The sequence below is a fragment of the Silene latifolia genome, chromosome Y (genome assembly GCF_048544455.1).
Source record: "Silene latifolia isolate original U9 population chromosome Y, ASM4854445v1, whole genome shotgun sequence".
Taxonomy (NCBI): domain Eukaryota; kingdom Viridiplantae; phylum Streptophyta; class Magnoliopsida; order Caryophyllales; family Caryophyllaceae; genus Silene; species Silene latifolia.
The window spans coordinates 340,691,141-340,715,678 of NC_133538.1; the positions used below are offsets into that span (position 1 = coordinate 340,691,141).

The 24,538-nt window shown below is 39.2% G+C and overlaps 2 protein-coding genes across 2 annotated transcripts; both read right to left on the bottom strand.

Moving 5' to 3' along the window:
* Nucleotides 1-3,375: 3,375 nt before the first annotated feature.
* LOC141631497 (uncharacterized) lies at nucleotides 3,376-5,970 on the bottom strand. The gene is made up of 4 exons (XM_074444159.1): nucleotides 5,654-5,970; nucleotides 5,339-5,425; nucleotides 3,903-4,128; nucleotides 3,376-3,852 (listed from the first exon to the last, which is right to left on the bottom strand). The coding sequence occupies exons 1-4, from the start codon at nucleotides 5,968-5,970 to the stop codon at nucleotides 3,376-3,378; spliced, it is 1,107 nt and encodes a 368-aa protein (XP_074300260.1).
* A 16,821-nt stretch (nucleotides 5,971-22,791) lies between these two features.
* LOC141631498 (uncharacterized) lies at nucleotides 22,792-23,124 on the bottom strand. The gene has a single exon (XM_074444161.1). It carries the CDS (start codon nucleotides 23,122-23,124, stop codon nucleotides 22,792-22,794), a length of 333 nt encoding a protein of 110 aa, XP_074300262.1.
* Nucleotides 23,125-24,538: the final 1,414 nt, after the last annotated feature.

The window sequence follows — 24,538 nt, forward strand, 5'->3', positions numbered from 1 at the left end:
TAGTATGATTAACAACCTTATTAGTATCCTAAACTTGATCATGAGTGAGTAGTTCTTTAGCTAGGGTTAATGGGGAATTAGGGAAAACAAACATGGGAATTAATCTATGCTTAATCTAATTTGTTTTCATAATTAATTTGCTTGCTTGTTGTTATTTCAACCTATGCACATGTTATGTTTGATGAAATGCGAGCCTATGAATCCTTGCATTTTTTACCCATCTCCTATGTTTTCAATGAGGCTTGTAAGACATAAACTAACTCGAGCCTCATTAGACCATGCATAAGAGTTGAATAGGAGGAGACTAAGTCTACTTGTAGGTGTTGTACAGTCTAGATGACTCGGCTCCGGGACCTAAATTCTCCTAGGGATTGTAAGATATACACTAACTCGATCCCATCACAACAATAAGTGCTTGCATCTATTTGAGAACATGTTTGTATAATCTATTCCCATGAATCCCCTATGAACCCATGACACCCTAGTGCTTTCAATAAATTATTTACAAACCCCTTTATTTGCTTTACGTTGCTTTCATTAATTTACTTTCATCTTGTTGATTAGTTTAGACCACATCTCATCTCAAACCCAATTTGTGACACCCTTAGACATAGCTACTTGCAATTGAAAATCCTACATCAATACCCGTCCCTTGGGATCCAGCCTTTACTTACCTCTTTTCTAAGAGTAGTTTGTGAAGTTATAAATATTGTTTTGGTTGGTAGCTTTTGACGACGAGTTTTAAACCGAACCAAAAACGTAAACTTCTTATTTTATTTCTGAATAATCTAAAAAATAAGACCACGGTCGGTCCTTATTTATAGTCCTAATTGAAGTAAATAATCTGACTATAACTCTAATTCCTTAGCTTGCTAATTAAGCTATCTAATTCTTCCTAAAACTAGGAAACTTATTTAATTCTCCCTCCACTCATAAGTTTTCACCCCATTTCTCTATTATATGTGAGGTATATTTTAATGAAATGTTGTGAAAATAGGTGTGTGGAGGGGGTAATTAACTACTAAAATCAGATTTGAAGAAGCTAAATAAAACTAGGATTAGGAAATACAAACTTTCCTAATTTTATTCGAAAACAGTAAAATAAACTAATAGCTAATCCAACACGATTTAGGAAATTGTGTCTTCCTTGCACGACTGGAATACCGCGCTCCTGCACGGTCTAGGAAACCGTGCCTTCATTGCTTCCTCCCTCGTTGCACTCCCATTTCACCATCGTCACATAACTCGAACCCATTTTGAAACCTTCTGTAATTTTAGTTACATTTCGACTAATGAGTACTTCATTTTCGCTATCTTCCTATGCTCCCGCATCATTCTCTCCCTATTTTTGAGAATTTGACCTCAAATTTTCGTCGTCGAGATATGGTGACAGATCTCCCACATTGAAAGTTACACTTACTCCACCATATTCACTTGGTAACTCCAGTTTATAGGCATTAGAACCATAGTATTCGAGTATCTTGAACAGACCATCTTCTCTTGGCATCAATTTATTCTTTCGCTTGGATGGAAATCGATCTTTTTGTAAATATAACCATAGAAGATCGCCAACCTTGAAGATAGGCTATTTTTGATGATAATTGGCCTTCTCTTAGTATCTAGCATTCGCTTTCTCGATTTGAGCTCTAACCTGCTCACAAACTCGAAGAAACGATGTTTGTCTCTCCTTAGCCATGAAACATAACATATCTTTCTTCGGAATGGGAACTAAATCGATAGGTAAGTATGGATTCACGCCATAGACGATCTCGAATGGAGCTTTCCCGTAGTTATCGATGGTGTACGATTGTAAGCGAACTCAGCGTGAGCTAGCTTAATGTCCCAATCCTTTGTCCTTTTTCTAACCAACCCTTGCAATAAGCTTCCCAGAGTTCCATTAGTCACTTCCGTCTGACCATCTGTTTATGGGTGGTGAGAAGTACTGAAAAGTAGCTTAGCTCCCATCAAACGCCATAACGTTTTTCCAAAATAACTAAGAAACTTAACATCTCTATCTGAGACAATTGTAAGAGGTATTCCATGTAACCTAACAATCTCTCAATAGTATAAATTAGCTACTTTAGTAGCATCATCGGTTTTATGGCATTGAAGAAAATGTGCCATCTTAGAAAATCGATCAACAACCACCATAATCGAATCCCTTCCCCTCTAAGCTCTCGATAACCCTAGGATGAAATCCATGCTCACCTCGTTCCATGGCTGTATAGGTATGGGCAGAGGTGTATACATCCTTTTGTGGAACGTACTCTTCGCTTTATGACATACATTGCACTTTGCTACGATTTCTTGCATATCCTTGCTCATTATCGGCCAATAGAAGTGTTCACCTAGAATGTCGTTTGTTTTATTCACACCAAAATGCCTAGCAATAGCTCCTCCATGAGTTTCACGAACCAGTAACTCCCGAATCGATCCATTAAGAATGCATAATCGAATACCTCAGAATAAATAACCATCTTGAACAAAATATAAACCCATTGGCTCGATAATTTGTTTTGAGAACTCCGGATCAGATTTATACAACTCCTTGATGTGCTCAAACCCAAGTATTCTTGCATCTAACTCAATCAACAAATATTGTCATCGGGACAACGCATCAACAACTATATTTGAGTTCCCCGTCTTGTATTTGGATGAAAAAGTGAATGATTGAAGAAATTCGACCCACTTAGCATATCGTGGATTCAACTTTTTCTGTCCGTGAATGTGTTTAAGAGCCTCATGATAAGAATGCAATATGAACGGCGTTGGGCGTAGATAATCACTCCATTGATCCAACGCTCTAACAATCACGTAGAATTCTTTATCATATGTTGAGTAATTCAAATTTGCACCATTCGACTTCTCAATGAAATATGCAATATGCCTCTTTTCTTGAACCAACACGGCACCAATCCCAATGCAGTTTATCAAAATCGGACAGCGCTAAAATAGGTCTTGAACACAGCTTCTTCTTCACCTCCTCAAATGCCTTTTGGGCACTTGTCGTCCAAACAAACTCTCCTTTCTAGGTTAGCTCTATAATTGGAGCCATAATCAAACTAAATAGTCTATAGAATGAAGCTAAACCATGAAAACTTCTCACTTCTGTAGTCGATTTTGGAACCAACCAGGCTTGAATAACATCGACCTTGGATGGGTCCATACTTAGACCTTCTCAAGCTGACCAAACAATTTCTGTTTCCTCATCATTTTAAAACCCGGCCCTTAGATGTTGCTTGTGTTCTTCTTCATTGTCGCTGTAAATCAGAATATCATCAAGATATACAACCACAAATTTGTTAAGGAAATGCCTTAACACTTAATTTATAAGCCTCATAAACGAGCTAGGAGCGTTACATAGACCAAACGACATCACGAGCCATTCATATAACCCTGTTTCATTTTAAAAGTTATCTTCCACTCATCTCCTTCTCGAATCCTCATCTGATGATAACCACATCTCAAATCTAGCTTCGAAAACATACATGAACTAGAAAGTTCATCCAATATATCATCAAGTCTAGGCAAAGGAAAGTGGTTTTTTATGGTAATGTTATTCCCCGCCCCACTGTCAATACATATCCTCCATGTTCCCTCCTTTTTTGGCACCAATAAAGTAGGTACTGCACACGAACTCAAGCTCTCCTGTACATAACCTCTTTCAATCAACTCCTGGACTTGCCTTTGTAATTCGTTCGCCTCCTCTGGATTACAGCGATAAGCAGGCTTATTTGGTAATGCCGCTCCTGGAATCAAGTCTATTTGATGTTCGATTCCCGGCAAGGGAGGTAACTTATATGGTAAATCCTCGGCAAATACATCCATAAACTCGTCAAGCAACCCTGCACTCTACGGGTATCACTTGCAAGAACGGTATCAGACTCTCGGACAACTAGCACATAAGCTTGTTCGCCTCGAGCGAGAATTTCCTCTACATCTTGAGCCTCGATAAACATGCTGCCCTTCTTTAGTTTCGACTCTTTAACCTTATTAGATGACATAGGTTTCAGATTGTAAGTTACATTACCGTTCGTCACGCTATACACGTTAGACGTCTCATCGTGTTCAACTTTCCGATCAAACTGCCAAGGTCTGCCCAATAGAATGTGGCATGCATTCTGATACCTGTCGTTTAGTACCAAAAATAAATACCTAAAACAACTAACATAAGCTAGTGGAAGTAGGGTCGATCTTCACAGGGAGGCTATTATATCTATCTGCTATCTAAGTCTGTCAGGTAACAAATGGGGGTTTTAAATTAATTTCTAAACTAAAAGGAGATTAAAGCAAAGAGAATGAGAGTAGTAAAAATAAAGAGAAATAAACGGTGTGATCTAATAAACAGAAGTATGCTAGGAAGTTGTTTCATCATGGCAGTTAATCAACTCAGTCGTAAATAGCTCAGACGATCTAATGTGAGAAGGGTAAGGGAAAGGTCCTTCCGGTCCGCTATCCGCCCTAGAATACAACTAACTTAACTTTCATCCTCATTAGTGTAGTCGACTGTTCATAACATGTCTGTTCATTCCAATATTCCGATCTAGGTCTGAATTTAACCGATTTAACTAGTTTAGAAGCGTGCACTCAACTAAACCATTACAATTATATTGTCATAAAACAGTTCTCACAATTTCATCATCCAACCTATTCATAACATCGTCAACTCACTACCATGGCTACCCAAATCCTAACATAGAGGAATTTAGCTACCCATGCTATTGATGCAATAAACAACAACAATATATGAATAAGCAATAGACATAATATAAGAATAAGAGTAATAAAGATGAATCATAAACTAATAAGAACAATAAATTAAACAGAAATTAAGAATAAGGATTAAGAGAAGAGCAAAGGGAAATTAAATTAAGAACAAGAATAAAGATAGATTACAAGCTTGAGATCCAGAATAAAGAGCAAAAGCAACGTAAAAAGGAGAAGAAAGTTTCAGCCGTGATTAAGAGAATAATAGAGTGATTAAGCGTAATGTAGAATGTGGTTAAAACCTAATTACGTCTTCCCTTATATAGGGAAGATATTTATTAACTAAACTAAAATACTAACTAAGATAAACACGGAATAAAATCCCGTATAAATCAGCAAACCACTCCATCAAGGCATTTCATTCTTCTCGATCGAGCAGGTCTTCAGCCAGTCCCTTCGATCGAACTAAAAAAGCCTTCGATCGAGTTCAGTAGGGACTCGATTGAACACCAGCAACCGTCAAAACCACTCGATCGAACAAAAGAGCTCTCGATCAAGTGCCCAACCACTGAAAACAGCTTGATCTTCATTTGGTCAGCTTCCAAGGACCCTTTCACGCTTCACGAGGCACAGCACTTCCGCTCTAAATCCTCCATCGTCATAAATGCATGCTAGGAGGACTGAATAAGGCATGATTCTACTACTTTCAGGTTCGTTCCTGCAAATGAAACGAAACAAACCAAAGTAGCCTATTTAGGGCATTTTGCAATACAAAACTATGAAATTGTTATAGAAATGCGTGCAATAAGAGGCCAAAAAGACTATATAAATTGTACGTATCACATTCATTGGAATCACGTCACACCACAACTCGTCATTATAGGGTCCTAAGTTCAACGAAATCAAAGCCTATTTCTTTACTTGAATCCCGTTATCCCCATTCAACCAATGCAACTTATATGGCTTATCTGGGTCTCTAGTTTGCAATTTAAGTTCGACAACCAAAGCCCTCGATACTACACTAGTACATGAACTACTATCGCTATTAAGATTCCAGATTTTGTTATGTACCTTGCACCGAGTATGGAATAATTGTTCTCTCTGTTCGACCTCTGTTGATCTCGTTTCCACATATAGGTTACGAAGTACCAAGCACTCTTCTTTAATCAACGGCTCTATATCATAGACAACAAATTCTTTGTGGTTAGCTATGTCGTCCCCATGATCCTCCTCCTCCTCTTGTGTGATAAACACAAGAATCATATCGTATAATTTTTGAGCTGTTAGGGCTCGCTTCTGAGGGCACTAGTTTGCTATGTGTCCATAGCCTTGACACTTGAAACACGCCTAATAGAATTCCCTTTAGGCTACATGACAACACCCTTTCCTTTATCCTTGGCTTCTTCTTTCGTAGTTTCTTTAGGCTTGCTAAGAGCCGGCCTAGAATAAGAACTCATTCCAGTATTCATCCCTTTAGAATAGGAATAAGGTTTTCGTGTCTTATCATGCTTTTCTAATTTAAGAACAGTTTTGGTATTTTTCTACCGAATTAGGTTAAACTAGGTCAAAGTGGTCTTATGCGTTATGTGAGGAATTAATGATATTTGTAGGGTTGATGCGTAATTAAATAGAGATGTAAATAAAAGATTAATATGAGAACTTTGGTGATGCGGAAAACCCAATGTGGGAAACGACCGCGGGAAGGGGACGGTACCCTTCCAAGGATTGCACTAGCTTTAATATGGAGGACGAATATAATGAGTATGGCACGACTATATGCTAATAAAATATCTAGGGTTTGTATGTGTATGAATGAATGTTCTTTCTTCCTTTCTCCGTCATATATAGAGGACCCAAACCCTAGTAGGGTTTAGGTTACTTGCTCGATAAGTTAGCGATAACCTGCCTTCACTGGGCCTTTTCTGCTGCCAGCCTATGACTTGCTAACTAAAGCCCAACTCCCTTCATTCTCCCTGAAATATGCCTGGTTACTTCGTGCTTACGGGCTCCCTAAGGCTATCAGATTATTCAGCCCAGTCTACCTTGAGGGTTTTGATGGACCAATCTCCCTCTCGGCCCAATGTGCAGAATTTGGTCCAAACTGTTTGCCCCTAATTTCTTGCGAGACACGCTTCAGTTAATCCTTGTGCAGTCTTTTGCACAGCTTCCCACATACTCATCATTGCTCCCATATCCTCGTTTCTCGCCCCCCCCCCCCCCCCCTCAATTCTCTCCCCCTTATAACTCTAACCACCCCATATTCACTTCACCACAATCAATTTCCCATAAATTCTAAACACTTTCTTCTCTCTAAAACCACTCCCCCTCCTTTCGATTTCCTTGTCAGATCTTTCACCATCTTTGCCGGAGCCCTATTTCTGCTTCATCAGGTATCACCTCCATCTTCTAATCTTTTCCCTACATTGATATGGGTAAGTTTCGCCATGCCCCTTCATCTTATACCTCGACTACTTCGATACCGGAAACCTTTTTCCCGTCTCGTGACCTCTTCACCCACCGCCACAATTGCGACTCGACCCTGACGACCTCCGATATTCCCCTAATCAAATAACTATTGGGGCCTGGCGACGGGGTGGACATTATCCTTCCCGATCTTGGTCAGAAGGCGGACGCATCCTAAGAGGGATGGTTCTGTCTTTACCTCTATCCTTTTAAGTATGACCTTCGTTTTCCATTCCCTAAGGTTGTTCAGGACTTTCTCTAAACTAATGGCTTTGCCATGGTTCAAATTGCTGCGCATGTGTGGGGGGGTTCTCCTCTACTCTCTTACAGCCAGCTAGAATACTGGTAGTACCATCAATTTGGGTGATCTCGCTCATATGTTCGAGATTCGTTCACTGGGGAGAGGCCACTTTTCATTTCGTGGCCATGGTGAGGCTCCCTTCAGGCATGTGTCAAAGTCGAAGGAAGAGAAGTGGTTTGAAGAGTTCTTCTACCTGAGGAAAGACTCTATTCAGCCACCTACTGACTATATTTTTGAAGACTGGTTCATGACTTCGAGTAAGCAGCTTCCCTGCCATCTTGTTGATTTCTACGTGCTCTCTGACTTACTTTTTACTTGTGTGCAGGTCCTTGCAACCTGATCCACCTAGGAGACCCTATATTTTCTCGCAACAAGTTGCTCTGGTTACCCGCCTCTGACAGAAAGTTTCCTGACCTACTCCCTGGTTTCTCTCTTGCTTCCTCTTCCAATCCCCAACAATCGTCGTACATCATGTCTTCTGGTAAGTTTCTGTAACTTGGATGCCCAATGCTGTTATTCTGCCTACTTGATATTCCTTGATGCCTGATTTCTTGCCGATAGCAGGTGCCAGAATTGATCTTTTAGAGGCTATCATGTAGAGTACTAGGAGGAAGAGGGCTGATGGGAGCCCTAACACCCCTTCTACCTCTAAGAGGAATGCTCCTGCTACTTGCTTCCCATCACCTCCTTCTCACTCTAGCACTGGTCGCCCAACCTCCGAGCCTTTAGAAGTCAGTCCTTTATCACGCCATCCACCTATTCCTCCGTCAAGCCCTACTGCCCCTGGCGGAGGTATAACTGCCCACTTTCCTAATGGATTTGGGAATGTGGACCAGGTCCCTTATTGGCCAGCCATGGATCAGCTTCTGTTTTCGCCACTTGTAGAGACTTTCAAGGAGTTCTCCTCTGAGGAGATTGTTGAAAATGACGTGCACAATGCCTTCATGGTAAGCTTGTCCCTTCTGCAACCTTTATTTGCTCCAAGTTCTTATTTGTTGGATCTACTGACCTTGGTTTCTGGTGACAAGCCTTCCAATCAGCTTTGTATAATAGGAATATGATCGACATGGTTCAGACTACCAGTAGAGCAACCAATGCCAGGAATCAGGAGCTTACAGGGATCGTTGCTGGTTTGGAGCAGCAGCATCTTGACTTGAGGCAGCGTGTAGCGGAGCTGAAGGAGAGAGTTGACTAGGTGGCACGTACCCAGGAGATGTGAAATTCCTTTACTGAGGCTCTCAAGCGTGCTGATGAGAGGATTAATGAGCTGATCACTCTTTCCACCAATACTGTAGCTTATCCTACTTAGCGTGGTAAGATCAGCGGGATGCGTGCTGCGCTGGCTGAGCCCCCACCCTCCAGATGGTAGAGGGGGAAGAGAGGCAGCTGGAGAACCTCTACTTTGTGATGCTTGACTTGAGGGTGCTGATGCCGGAAGTTGGTGAGGTGAACTCTCCTGCCATGACAGAGCAGGCTGCTACGGAGGGAGCTTACCCTCTTCAGGAGGCTGATGCTGATGTTGGTGTCTAGGAGGCCGCTGGTAGGAGGATCGCCATCCTGATCTTGTTCCTAAAAATGAGGGTCAGCCAGAACATGCAGGGGAGGGGGTTGTGGAAGCTGAGAAAGAAATCGTTGACTTAGGCTCTGTTTAAAAAATTTATTAAGTATCTTGTGGTTTTGGGGGTATGGCCCTGTATGGCGCAGACTTCTAAACATTTTCAAACACTTTGTTCTGTGGTTCGCGCCGTGGTGGCGGGTTAAACTTTTGGCCATGCTTGACCGTATTTTGAAATGACTGTTGCATGGTTAGCATGCTGAATTATTTCTTCATATGTCTCGTGTTATGTGATTTGCCTTTTCTATCTACTGACAGATTTAGACACATGCTAGGTAGTCATTCTTAGTTCTGGGACCTGTTCTAGATGTATAAATATCGTTGCGTCAATCTAATGGCTCATTTAAACTGGTGGTGGTCGTGTGAACACAGGAGGCTGATTTAGACCTATCGTGTCAACCAAGGGGGCTGATTTAGACTGGAGGTGGTTGTGTCCACCTAGGGGGCTGATTTAGACTGGAGGTGGTCGTGTCAACCCAGGGGGCTAATTTAGACCCGTCGGGTCAACCCATGGGGATGATTTATACTGGAGGTGGCCGTGTCAACCCAGGGGGCTGATTTAGACCTGTCATGTTAACCCAGGGGGCTGATTTAGACTTAGATAGCTGTCATGTCAGCCCAGGGTGCTGATTTAGAATTATCGCTGCATTTTGACTACTTAACCTTGTTCTTGATGCAAGGTGTGTTCATCATGTTTAGAACCAACAGAGGCGTACCTTAGGCAAGTTTATTGTCATTCTAGGACCAGTGGAACGTTGCAGGATCCTAGTTGCTCAAAGATCCCTACGCTCCTTATATTTTTGTATGCATGCTAGCGCCATGACTACGTCGAGTACTCGGTGTCGATAGCTATCTTTGAGGGTGGTATCCGGTGTAGCTGTGTGAGCTTTAAGCTGTCGGCCAAGCCCCCCTTCGTATGTTCCACAAGCCGCCTGGTGAGGGTGCTCCTACTGGAGAATTAGGTTAGGCATGTTGGAGTGCCATGTGCCTAGTTACCCCGTGTTCAGTTGATAGTCCTGCTGGTAACACTTTCAACATACCATAGACGTTAGAGTGCAAAGTGGTATTTCAAAGAACCCAAAATAAAAAAGTCAAAAAATCAATTAAAGCAATGATAAGTACTTGGCGCTATCTCATGGGGTTCCAGAGCAACCGTGGACCCAGAAAGCTACAGACCACACAGCTCCAATAGTGGTTTTAAGTTTAAAGAAATGTAAATAAAAAGAAGTACAATAGAAAACTGATAGTATGCCTAACATCTTTTATTTTTTTTTTAGGGTTTCTTGAATACAAACTTTATACACTAAATTCTACTTGTTATCAAAAGTGATACCTCTTCAGGTGAAGTATGTTCCATGGTTGGTCATTAATCTGTACGCCCTATGGCTAACAACGCCTTCAACCTGGTATGGTCTTTTCCACTTATAAGCGAATTTGCCTGCCTTGCGGTTTTTGGTGTATTGAAACACTTCACGGAGAACCAGGTATCCTACCTCCAGGAGCCTGATTTTTATGTTCTTGTTGTAGCTCTTGGTGACTGACTGCTTGTAGGCAGCCAGACGTATTTTTGCACTTGCTCACAGCTCGTCTACCATGTCCAGGCCCCTGATCATCTCTGCACTGTTCAGTTCCCCTATCATGCATCCATACCTGTGAGTTGGAACTAGAACCACTTATGGAATCACCGCCTCTGGTGCAAACACATGACTGAAGGGTGTTTTGCATGTCGCTGTATTTGGTGTGGTTATGTCTAACCACAGCACTAGTGGCAACTCATCTGCCCACTTTCCTCCTAACTCCTCCAATCTCCTCCTCAAATTTTCCATAATGATTTTATTGTTGGATTCAGCTTGCCCATTGGACTCAGGAGTCCTAGGCGTTGACTTTTACAGTGAGATGTTCCACCTAGCACAGTATCCCTCCGTGTTGTTTGACAGGAATTGTGATCCATTGTCACATATGATTTCTGATGGGATACCAAACCTGCAGGGGATGTTACGTTTGATAAAAGAGATGACTTACTTATATTTTACCTCAGTTAATGCTTCCACCTATATCCATTTGGAAAAATAGTCTGTCATTGCTAGCATCCATAGTCTGTTTCCTGGGGCCCGAGGCAGAGGGCCAACGATGTCCATTCCCAATGTCATGAATGTGTTGGAATATGTGTCCTTTGACAATAATGCGATCACAACTGTCGATCATGATGATCACATGTTTAAGTCTCATTCTAAAAAATACAATTGGGAAGTAATATTTTACTGTCAACTGGTCCACACATATCGGTAATGATTGGCTGACTAGAGTTTGACATTACTGTCGTGCGACGGTGGTGACCAGTTGATCCCCTTAGGTCATACCTAAAGGGTAACACTCTTAATTGATCATTTAATTGATCAGTTGACGATACGGGTTAATTAAATTACTTAAAATTGACGGATGATTTTGGAAGTAATATTTACGTGTCTCATTGTAATTTGATTAAATAAGATACGGTCTAAGTAATCGCATTGTTTTATTACTTAGATGAAATTATTGTTTAAGGCAACAATTGCATTTGAATGAATAAATTATTATAAATACAAGACGTTGTGATTTATAATTGGTAAAATATTTTGGTACAAGTAATTATGAATTACTAAGTCAATTTTGTATATGACGTATTTTTATTAATGCGTTGATTTTTAATATGTTAAAAATACATAACAATTTTACATGACATATTACATGTGACAAATTGACAAAATAATGTGTAAAATGGATTTTCCATTTTACACTATATGGACCGAAATTAGGGGTGATATTAGGAAAATATTATGTTGATTAAGTAAGTGGTAAACATAATCATTTGCTTAAAACCTAGCCATGCAAAACTAGTGGTTATTGTGAAGAGCACTTTGATCATGCATTGGGCATCACCACCTCCCCCTTCTACCCGGTTTTGTGAGAGGAAAAACCATGGGTTTTTCCTTCTAATTTTTACCTAATATACACGACCAAAACATTAGTGTATCATTCATTTACACATATAAAAAAATAAGAGTTTTTAGAAAGATAAATTCTTCCTCTTTCTCCCTTTCTCTTAACCGAAATATTGAGAGAACAAAATTATATTTTGGTCAATTTTATACAAAATTAATATTGTTCTAGTAATAATAATATTAATTTTATTAAGTTGTTACTTTGGGTATTAATCCTTGGGAGGGATTCTCTACTTGAATCCTTGTTCATCCATTTAAGGAAGCTTAAGAACAAGTGAGTAGGAGAACTCACTTGTGCCCAAATAATCTGAAATCTTCAATGTAAGATGATGATTTCTTCCTTATTCTTTTTATTGTTTGCATGCATAAGATCAATATTTAATTTTATGACTAAATTAAAACAAAAACATATATGAATATGTTAAGTAAAGAGATATAGATTTCTAACAAGTGGTATCAGAGCCTAAGATTGTTTGCATGCTAATCGGTTATAGTTTTTCCGAGTTATATGATTAACATATAAAACTCATAAATTTGTGTTATTATGATATATCACGAAATAAATTATGCATGTTAAAGTTTCTGATCCTAAAATGTATTTAGGATATTTTGGTTAATTTATGGATTTTATTGTTCATCCTATATAATAATGGCATTAAAAATCTGATTTTATGATTAAAATGTCATTTTCGGACCAAATTAGCTAAACTTCGAATTTTCCAGAATTTAAATGACCTGTAAATTTTCAAAATTTTTGGAGTTCTTATGCTCGAAATTTGGATTTTTCATGATAAAAATCGAATTTAAATGAAAAATAGGTTAATATGAGAAATATTTTGAATATGGTCATATAAATTTAGTATGTTGTCACATGCAATTTTACAAGATGTGTGTAAAATAATAGGCTATTATGAAGTCATTATGCATGATTTATGAATTTTTGATGAAAAATAGCATAAATAGTGACTTTAATTAGTGAATAATTTCTAAAACATACTTCATGACTAAGGAAAAACGTCACATGTTGCATTTTATTACCTATTTCAGATCTAAAATTGAAAAGTTGATACATATAATTTTTCTCATGTTGGTATGATTATATTTGATAAATCCGATAAATCGCAACATTATTTTTCTCGATAAATTTTGAAATTTTTAACCTATGTTTTTGAACATTATGAGTGTCATGGTATTTTTCCAGAATGTTCATGAGTTTAAATTTCAAATTTCAAATTTATTTGAAATTTTTGTGATTTATTTGAAGTTTATATCATTTTATTGTAATTTTGAGTCCACTAATGAACAATTTTAAGAAATATAAGTTAATTATAGTCAATATGTTAGTGGAGACTAATTTTGAGTCCTAAGCTGGTTAGGGTAATTAACTTATGCATAAATATGATTTTATGTAATTTATTGTGATTTTAAAAGGTTGAATCACGCAAATCCGTAAAAACCGTTGAATATACGATATTGGCTCCTTAAAGGCGATTTAGCATAAAATTGGGCATGTTCATACATATTATAATGCTGCATTTTATTTATGATTGTCATAATTTTATTTTATGTAGTTTTTGAATTATGTAATTCTTACTTAGTATGGCCTTAGTTTTTAATTGGTATTACCCGAAATGTATGGGAATATCGATTCGGTTGTAATTTATTGTGATCTCGCATCACCATTTTGTAATTTAATAGATTTTTTTTTTTTTTTGCAAGAAAAGCAAGCCAATTTTATTCATCCTTAAAGGGAATAAGAAGGCCAATCTTACAAAGTAGAACCAATAGAAAGCAATTAGCAGCTGTTTAAACCAGACAACACTAACTAGAAATTGGACTCGACGAATGACATGTTCCACATTGTTGAAAATCCCGGAGTTCCTTTCTTCCCAAATACTATAGACCAAAGCAGTCATACAACTAGTAACCCAAAGAAATTTCCAATGTCTCCTATGCCGCCTGTGTGCAATCCAGTGCAATTCAGTTTTGAAACGCATAGACCTACCACGCAGACCCATCCAGTCCAGCAAGTGCTTCCAGACATGACTAGAGTAGTTACATTGAAAGAATAGGTGCTGGTGATCTTCACTTGCACCCTTACAAAGCACACACCTATTCACCAAATGCATACCCCTGATAGTTAACTGATCAATAGTAGCCAACTTACCTTGCATAGCAAGGACAGCTATGAAACTATGCTTAGGCACAATAGCTTTATTCCATACTGCCCTCACCCAACTGACTTTACTGTTTGGCTCTCAATTTAATAGATTTATTTTATTTTAATTACAAATGTATAATAGGAAATTATGTAATTTGTTATTTAATTTATTTATTCCGGAGTTCCTTGAAGACGGTGTCACTCAAGAAGGCGATACATAAAGACGGTGTTACCTCGAGACTCGTGCCAAAACCGAAGTTCAAGGGACCAATGAAGTTGGTTTCCGAATATGTAATAGTCAATTAGATTTTCTATTTTAGGAAGGCCATACTAGGATTTATTTTATACTTTGCATTTTATTTATATGTTGCATGCATCGCTAAATCGCCATAACTAAAACATGCATCATCTTTTAATCAAGTTTATCGACTGTGTCAATTAGAATTATCGAAGTTCACCGCTTTAGTTCACTTAAAACGTGATAGATAATAAATTGACATGACCTCTCGCTAAAATAATCAATTGAGACATAGCCTTACCAAAAAGTAGAAACCATGAAAACCTATTTCGCGAGGGAGTGCACTCGGCCCTACCGGGGTACAAACCTTGTTACGTAGGGGAAGTGGGTGATAAATGTCTATCCACCGAATTTATATTAATGAGGGGTATTTCGGCACACCGTGCCCTAAGTTGATATGAGTTTGGATCATGGACACATTTATTCGAAATTTGGGTTGAACTCAACGAAAGTATTCACGACGATTTCCGGATGTGTTTCGGGCTAGAGATAAATATTAACGTAATTTTATCGACCAAGAGTTCTAATAAAAGTAGAATCGGTTAAGAGATTAATCACTTTTATTTCTCATAACAAAATGGCCGCACCAAACACCAACGCCACACCTCTCACTAATACTTCATGGCTCCGATCCTTCATGGATCGTTGTAAACTTGAAAAGAATGGGTCAAATTTCTCCGATTGGGATGCCCAACTCAAATTAGCCTCCCAAGGTGACGACAAGCTTCGTTACCTTACCGAGGCCTCTCCACCCGAACCTAATACTAGGTCGACCGCCGCTACTAGGGAAGCATATGAGGCTTACCACAAGAAGTCCGCCGCAATGAAAAATGTGTTGATCTTTGCGATGGAGGCGAATCTCCAAAGGAGAGCCATTAAGATGGGCACCGCTAATGAAATTTATTCCAAGCTTGTGACAATGTTTTCACAAACTCCGCGGATCGTCCAATATGAGGCGGCTGCGGCATTCTTTGATCTCGACTTCAAAGAGGGCCAAAAGGATAGCCCTCACGTGCTCAAATTGATGGAGCTAGTCGAGACCTTGAAAATTAAAAAGGTTGAAATCCCCAAGGAACTCATTGTAGATAGGATTCTACACTCCTTATCCAAATTCAAAGCGTATGTTCAATTCCGGGTGAATTTTAACATGCAAGACAAGGACGTGTCTCTTGAAAAATTGCACAAGTTACTTGTGCAAGCCGAAAGAGACATGGGGTTAAATGTGAACCCACCTAAGGATGTGCTTAACATAAGCACCAAAAGCAAGGGGAAGTTCAAGAAGAATGGGAAGAAGGGTAAAAATAAAGCTCCCACTTTCACCAAAGCTAAGACTTATGAAGCTAGCACTTCCAAAATCAAGAAGGGTCCTCTTGATAAATGCCATTATTGTAATGGTGTTGGAAACTGGAAAAGAAATTGTTTCAAATACCTTGGTGATATTAAAGCTGGAAAGATCACTCCAGTAGGTAAATGACTTTCCTTTCTTTTATGTTTCTAATTCAACTATGGTATTGTGATACAAAGTTGTGATAATGTATCCCCTTTTTATTTTAAATAGGGCCTCCACCAAGCAAGGACAAAGGAAAAGAAAAGCAAGCTTGAGAAACCATCAAGAAGCTAGGAGTAGCTTCCATGAAGCTTGGCTTTTTATTATCTTGTTTTAATTTATGTTTCGGATTTTAGAACCTTTTGATTTCCGTGTTCGACATGGAAATGTATTTTGGATAATGGTTGTATTTTGGATAATGGTGGCTTGGTTTGCAACCCAAGTCACCCGTTTTATCGTATTTTATCCTTGTTCTAAAATTCGTATTTATCCGCTTGCTCATAGAAACATATGATCATTTAAAGTGATCTACTAAACAACTATAATGATGGGATTCATTATATATCCACAATCTTAAGGCTTGTGAAAGATCAATTATAAAGTGATATTGAGTTGATGAACTCTCTTAAAGGAATGTCAATCACCAAGTACAATCGTCAAATTTAAAACAATTAGTCAACCTATGAGATAGTCCTCCTTATACTTCAAAATCATATTTGTGTCTCATAAGCTATCTTTAAATCTCTATTGTATTCATTCTAAAGATAGAGTGGGAGAAAATGAAGACACAAAGAACATAAAGCAAAATTTGTGTACTTGTGTAAATGAGATCTACGCAAGAACGAATGATTTTTATACCTATACAGATAGTATATTCAAATAGATAAAATCTATGGTCTCGAATAGATGATATATACATGAGAAAAGAGACCAAGTGAAGTAATCAAAAGAATATGTTCTCCAAGATAACTACACGAGGAGACCAAAAGAAAGTTTTGGAATAAGAATGACTAATTTAAAGTCTTAACAATAAGTTTTGACTAAGTTTATGAACAACATTTGACCAATAGTTTCAATATTGATATTTATTTAAGAGCCTATAAAGTTGCATCCTAGAAAATAAATGAGATTTATGACTAGAAGTTGCAAAGATTGATATACCGATATCCATAAGAGCTAAGTTAAGTGTTAACCACGCTAATGTTATTACTTAACCTCATTATGAAAATGTTATGGTTAAACCTCCTTCCGAAAAGGGTATTTTGAGAAGGACGTATATTAGATATTATTCATATTTAAACAATGACATTACTACGCATCATTATAAAATGAATGAGTTAGAGATTAGAATCTCTTTCCATAAGGTAAAGATGAAATCTCTTCAAAATAGGTATTTTGAAAGGATATGATGGGAACATATATGATTTTATCTTAATAACTTAGCAAAGCAATATATATTTCAATTCTTGAAATTTTTCGATTGAGTAGTCAATTGCGAAACATGTGGAATTCAGTGGGAGTTGGAAATTATCATGTGAAGACATGGAATTTAGTGGGAGCAATCATCTTGTAAAAGTTTATAACTCATTACTCATTGAGAATGACGAGCTAATACTTTCTTTCACAAAGAAGTATTTGAGTTTTCAATTCTGGATGAAAATGGACTATGATGAATCCAATCACATCATGAGATGTTGGATAGGTATTGAGACGTACACATCGAATCAACGAGAAACGTAGGTTATTCATGTCAATGAATATGGAATTGCCATTAGCAGTCATGGTCGTTCATTGAACCTAGGAATGGTTGATCACATGATTATTAGTTACTAATGTTTCTGCCATTAGAATAATCATGCATATGTCCAATAATGAATCATATGTATAAGAGCATGATGAATCATTGGCAAGCCATAGAAGAATCGTCATGAATTCTCGAGGAGAATCCGATAAACGATTTCAGTAATTGAACAAAACACTCTGTTATTTGTTAAGAGGTTGCACATATTAAAGTTCGAACACATGTAAGGATTTATGAAAATCCTAAGCTTTTCAAGCTAAAAGGAGAAATAAGTAGTTTGGAAAGGTACTTAGTTGAAGTAGGAAATTACTCAAAACTAATATTTCCTAATATGCTAGGACTTGTGAGAAGTGTTAGGCTAATCATCTTGAAAATTGTTACAAGACTCTACAAAACATTTACCTAGTGCATAGTGAGTGGGTGGAGTACTTGATCAATGCAAGTTATATCATTCACCAAAAATTCATTGGTTATGTGATAATCGATAGGGAAGTTCTTTCAAGATAAAGAACCCAAACTGAGGTTGGGAACCTATATGTGTACTTGGTGAGGTTCATTCTATGAGAGATAACATGAACGTAAAGGAAAATGCGATAAAAGAAGTTTGAACACATGGACACATGGTATGTTAAACTTCTATTGCAATCGTCTGGTGTTTACACACTTACAATATGCATCACAAGGTTGTAATATGGTATTGACTACCCGAATCTGATGTCGACATTTGTCGTTTGAGGTATTATTAACTCACCTTATACTTTGTTACATCCAAACGGGTCGTAGAGACAATTGAACCCCGTTAAAGTGAACACGGATTAGCATTGTATTCGCCCATAGTTACTTACATGAGGTGATGTCTCGAAGTGACTAGAGTGTGATGCGATTGATGGCAAGTTCAAGCGCCATGGAGTCATATGAGAATGACTAGTCGATCACATAGGCAGACTGTTAGGAACACGTTGTTGGGCCTTATGACCGCTTATAGAGTTCTGGCAAATTTATATAGCCTGGTCGTGGCGAGAGCTACTATAGTATTCTAATGAGTCGATTCTTTTGACTAAAGACTGTTCGCCTAAGATGGCACAGTTTCAGATTAACTTTGATTTATGTTACTACGACCTTCGTAAATGGGGTCAAATGGGCATATTTTGGGTTATGATGGTTGTGGCTAGTCGAAGGGAATGAGTGCGATAGGAATTGTCCACCCCTAGTCAGGGTTATAACAATATTTCAGGGCCACTCGAGGAGTCATGAACTGGAAATGCGTGGCCACGCTCGGAAGATATCTATGGTAGATAAATCCAGTCAATCAGTTATTCTCCAGATTGAGGAAACCACCCTCGATATGATCACTTGCAAGTACGACCTGAAAGACACCTTGCATTGAGTGAAGATAGTAATAGGACAAGAGAATTGGTCACGCACACTTGTCGAGGACAAGTGAGAGATTGTTGGAATATGTGTCCTCCGACAATAATGCGATCACAACTATCGATCATGATGATCACATGTTTAAGTCTCATTCTAAAGAATACAATTGGGAAGTAATATTTTACTGTCAACTGGTCCACACATATCGGTAATGATTGGTTAACAAGAGTTTGACATTACTGTCGTGCGACGATGGTAACCAGTTGATCCCCTTAGGTCATACCTAAAGCGTAACACTCTTAATTGATCATTTAATTGATCGTATGACGATACAGGTTAATTAAATTACTTAAAATTGACGGACGATTTTGGAAGTAATATTTACGTGTCTCATTGTAATTTGATTAAATAAGATACAGTCTAAGTAATCGAATTGTTTTATTACTTAGATGAAATTATTGTTTAAGGAAACAATTGCATTTGAATGAATAAATTATTATAAATACAAGACGTTGTGATTTATAATTGGTAAAATATTTTGGTACAAGTAATTATGAATTACTAAGTCAATTTTGTATATGACGTATTTTTATTAATGCGTTGATTTTTAATATGTTACAAATACATAACAATTTTACATGACATATTACATGTGACAAATTGACAAAATAATGTGTAAAATGGATTTTCCATTTTACACTATATGGACAGAAATTAGGGGTGATATTAGGAAAATATTATGTTGATTAAGTAAGTGGTAAACATAATCATTTGCCTAAAACCTAGCCATGCAAACCTAGTGGTTATTGTGAAGAGCCCTTTGATCATGCATTGGGCATCACCACCTCCCCCTTCTACCCGGTTTTGTGAGAGGAAAAACCATGAGTTTTTCCTTCTAATTTTTACCTAATATACACTACCAAAACATTAGTGTATCATTCATTCACACATCTAAAAAAATAAGAGTTTTTAGAAAGATAAATTCTTCCTCTTTTTCCCTTTCTCTTAACCGAAATATTGAGAGATCAAAATTATATTTTGGTCAATTTTATACAAAATTAATATTGTTCTAGTAACAATAATATTAATTTTATTAAGTTGTTACTTTGGGTATTAATCCTTGGGAGGGATTCTCTACTTAAATCCTTGTTCATCCATTTAAGGAAGCTCAAGAACAAGTGAGTAGGAGAACTCACTTGTGCCCAAATAATCCGAAATCTTCAATGTAAGATGATGATTTGTTCCTTATTCTTTTTATTGTTTGTATGCATAAGATCAATATTTAATTTTATGACTAAATTAAAACTAAAACATATATGAATATGTTAAGTAAAGAGATATAGATTTCTAACAAAATGGCTATGGGGAAATGATTGGATGTAAAGGTTCTGCTGGCTGTTGGATCATTGGTGCTGACCTCTGGCAGGCATCACACTTTCGAGCGTATTCTACTAAATCCGCCTTCATTATAGGCCAGAAGTAGCCTTGTCCGAGAGCTTTGTTTGACAGACTCCTACCCCCTGCGTGGTCTCCACATTCGCACTGTGGGGGGCATGCAATACGTTCTGTGCCTCTTGTTTATCCAGACAGCGTAAGTAAGGTCTTGCTAGTGATTTTCTAAAAAGCATGTTTTCAATCAGTACAAATCTGGAGGCTTTCATTTCAAAATCCCTTACCTCCCTTTTTTCATCTGGCAGCTTGCCGTCTTTCAGCCAATCTAAGTAAGACGTACGCCAGTGTGGATCAGCTGACTGGTCATCTATGTTTGACAGAACTGCTGCTCCGTTCTCCATATCCTGCTTGTCTTTCAGCTCCCCTCTGTCTATTTCCCCCGCATTTTGGATTGATGGCTCCAATACGTGTGCCATGGGTATGTTGGTCAGCTCTGTTGGTTTGAAAGTTGCCCCCATGGTTGCCAGGGCGTCAGCATCCATATTTTGGTCTCTGGGAACCTGCTTGAGCTTGCAGTCTTTGAATTTTTGCTTTAGCTCCTTTGGTACTTTTAGGTAGGCTATCATCTTTGAATCCCTGGCTACATATTCATCATTTACATGATTAACTATAAGCAAGGAATCATTGTATACCTGTAAATTTTTGATTACCAGGTCTAGAGCTAGTTGCATCCCCAGTATTAAGGCTTCATATTCTGATTCATTGTTAGTAGCCTTAAACTCACAGCGGACTGCTTGTGCTACCAGATCCTCGTGTGGAGATCACAAAATTAGGCCTACACCTGCCCCCTTTGATTGGAGGCACCGTCGATGTGCATCTGCCAGACTTCTGCATCCTTGTCCCCTTTGAGGGTAAACGTCTCTCTATCAGCTAGATTTTGGATACGTGGGCTGAAGTCTGAAGCGAAATCTGCCAATGCATGTGACTTTATTTTCGTTCTTGGGTCATACCTAATGTTGTATCCACTAAGGTGTACGGACCATTTTGACATTCTGCCTGATAAATCAGGCTTCCTCATTATAGACTTTAGGGGATAATTGGTTACAACATATATGGTAGGTGACTCAAAGTAAGGGTGCAGTTTGTAGGATGCAATTATAAATGCAAGTACCAGATTTTCGAGGGATGTGTACCTGGTCTCTGCCGGTAGCAGAGACTTGCTTACATTGTAGACTAGTCGCTGCATCTTATCCTGTTCCCTGACTAGGACCACGCTCACAGCTACCTCTGTGACGGCTAGGTAAAGGAATAATGGTTCTCCTGGTTCTGGTTTTGATAGCAGCGCTGGGGTGCTGAGATAGTGTTTCAGCTCCTTGAATGCTTGTTCGTGCTCTTTGGTCCATTCAAACCTTTAACTCTTGCTTAGTATGTAGTAGAATAGTCTGCATCTGTCTGACGATCTCGAAATGAACCTGCTGAGAGCTGCCACCTTTCCTTCTAGTCGCTCCACGTCTTTTGGCGTTTCTGGTGACTCCAGCTGTAGTACCGCCTTTATCTGTTCCGTGTTGACTTCTATTCCCCTCTGGGTCACTATGTAACCCAAGAACTTTCCGGATGATACTCCAAAGGTACATTTGGAAGGGTTCAGCTTCATTATGTACTCTCTGAGTGTGTCGAAGGTTCCTGCCAGATGCTGCATATGATCTCTGGCTATCTTTGACTTTACTACCATATCATCAATATATACTTCCATAGTTTTTCCTATCTGCTCCTTGAACATTCGGTTGACCAACCTTTGATTGGTAGATCCTGCATTCTTTAGGCCGAAAGGCATAACGTTGTAACAGTATATAACCTCTTTTTGACATGAATGCTATCTTCTCTTGGTCGGCTGGGTCCATATTGATTTGGTTGTAACCACTCCAGGCGTCCAGGAATGTTAGCATTTCGTGTCCAGCTGTGGCGTCAACCATGGCATCAATATGCGGTAGTGGGGGATCTTTTGTGCATGCCTTATTGAGATCGGTGAAGTCCCCAAATACTCTCCACTTCACATTCTTATTTTATTTGTTGCCAGCAGGTTATCCATCTTGATATTGATCACCTTATTTCTTTCGGCTGCGAACATTCTTCGTCTCTACTGGATAGGCTTACATCCTGGATCTACACTCAGCTTATGTGTTATGATAGATGGGTTTATCCCTACCATATCGTCATGGGACCATGTGAAACAGTCCATGTTGGCTGAGGTCACCCGTGCTCCTTCCCCTATTAGCATCGTTCTTTCTGGTTGCAGTCCGTCCCGGTTGATTTGGTCCAGCTCCTCGGCTGGGGGCTCGGCGTACTCGTCCTGAACGTGCTGCTTCTATAATTGCTATGCTGGAGGGCTAGCTGTGCATTTTAGTGCCTTCTTATAGAATCCTCTGGCTTTCTCCTGATCTCCACGTACCTTCTCCACTCCCCAGGGTGTGGGGAACTTCACACATTGATGATATGTTGAGGGGACTACTTTCATCAGGTGTAGCCTTGGTCTTCCAAGGATAACATTGTAGGTAGATGGTCCATCAATGACCAAGTACCTTACTTGCTTGTTGATTCCTCCTGCGTAGCTCGGGATCACGATTTCTCCTAGTGAGTTAGCTGTTTCTCCAATGAATCCCACAAGTAGGTTGGTCTTCATATGCATGTCCTTCTCGCTGAATCCCATGTTTTATATGGTTTTCAGCATGATCAGATTGACCGAGCTGCCATTATCTACCAGGACCTTTCTAACCGTGTAATTGGCTATTAACAGTGTTATGATAAGTGCGTCGTGGTGTTCCTGACTGTCATGGACGTCTTTCTCGTCGAAGGCGACAACAGGTAGGTCGCTGTGGGAAAACTCTACAAGATGTCTCTGGCCTGTCACTTTTAGTCTCGGTAGCGTGTATCTTTGCCGCGGAATATGTCAATCCGCTTAGGTCTGAGCTGCATATTATCACGTTTATTTTTTTGGTGCATGTAGGCGATGTGGAGGGCTTAGCCCTTTTTGCGGAACTCACCTTATCTTGCTGCTTGCCCCCACATGGTAGAAGGTGGCGCGGTTCCCCTTGCTCGTAGAGGCGCCTGATCTCCCTGCACAAGGTGTAGCAATCCTCCATAGTGTGTCCACTATCACGATGGAACTCGTACTACTTCTTGTTATCTTTCCTCCAAGCTTGTCCCTCTATTGGCGGCCTAGGCCACCTTACTCCATCTCCCATTTCCCTTAGCGCTTACAGAATTCCCCTGATGCCGGTTGTGAACCCATACTCAGCCAGCGTAGGAAGTTGTTGATTTTCCTCCCTATTGTCGATTCTGTTTACTCCTCTACCATATGGTTTGTATCTCTCCTCCTTCTTTCCAGTGGGCTGTTTCCTGCCCGATTTTTCTATGGCTGATGTACTGGATACGCTTGGCGTGCTCGGTATGCTTGCTCTGGTGAGCATATCTTCTTCCAGTCTCATTGCTGCTGCAGCTTTTTCTTGGACTACCTTAAAGATGTGGCAAGAATGCATAGTTAGCTGTTTGTATAGGTCTGAGTCGTTGTGCAGGCCCTTCCTAAATGCTTCCACCACTGTCGACACGTCACACTCATGTACTGCGACCTTTTCGTTATTGAACCTGGTGTTGAACTTTCCAATCGTCACGTTGGCGCCTTGGACTATTCGATATAAGTCGGCAGCATGCTTTTGTGGCTTCCGGCTGCTAGAAAACTGCTGATTAAACGCATTTACCAAGTCGTGAAATGTGGATATCGACCTGTTATGTAGACTAACGAGACATCGGAGTGTGGGCCCCGGCAATGTTGATCTGAACCCCTTACACATGTAAGCTTCCTTCACATGCCCAATGGCCATTACTGTCATCATCTTTTGTTTGTATTGGCTCGCGTGATCAAAGGGATTCGTCGTGCCGTCAAAGAGAGTCACGTCTGGGTTGTTGAATCCCTTTGGCATGGCAACAATCGATATTGCGTCCACGAATGGCGAGTCTGCATAGCTATCAGGTCCTGCCTTCTCAAGTGAAGGTGGCATCCCTGGTACCCTGCTTAGCATCACTCTTAGCTCCAAGTACTGCTAATTTGTTAAGCTACTTGAATC

Coding starts and splice junctions, on each gene's coding strand:
- LOC141631498 (XM_074444161.1), bottom strand. CDS start 23,124: ATGGGATTCAGCGAGAAGGACATGCATATGAAGACCAACCTACTTGTG.
- LOC141631497 (XM_074444159.1), bottom strand. CDS start 5,970: ATGATTCTTGTGTTTATCACACAAGAGGAGGAGGAGGATCATGGGGAC. Junction 4,129..5,338: donor GGATTTAGAGCGGAAGTGCT/GTGCCTCGTGAA, acceptor ACTAAACGACAG/GTATCAGAATGCATGCCACA. Junction 3,853..3,902: donor CTCGAGGCGAACAAGCTTAT/GTGCTAGTTGTC, acceptor TGATACCCGTAG/AGTGCAGGGTTGCTTGACGA.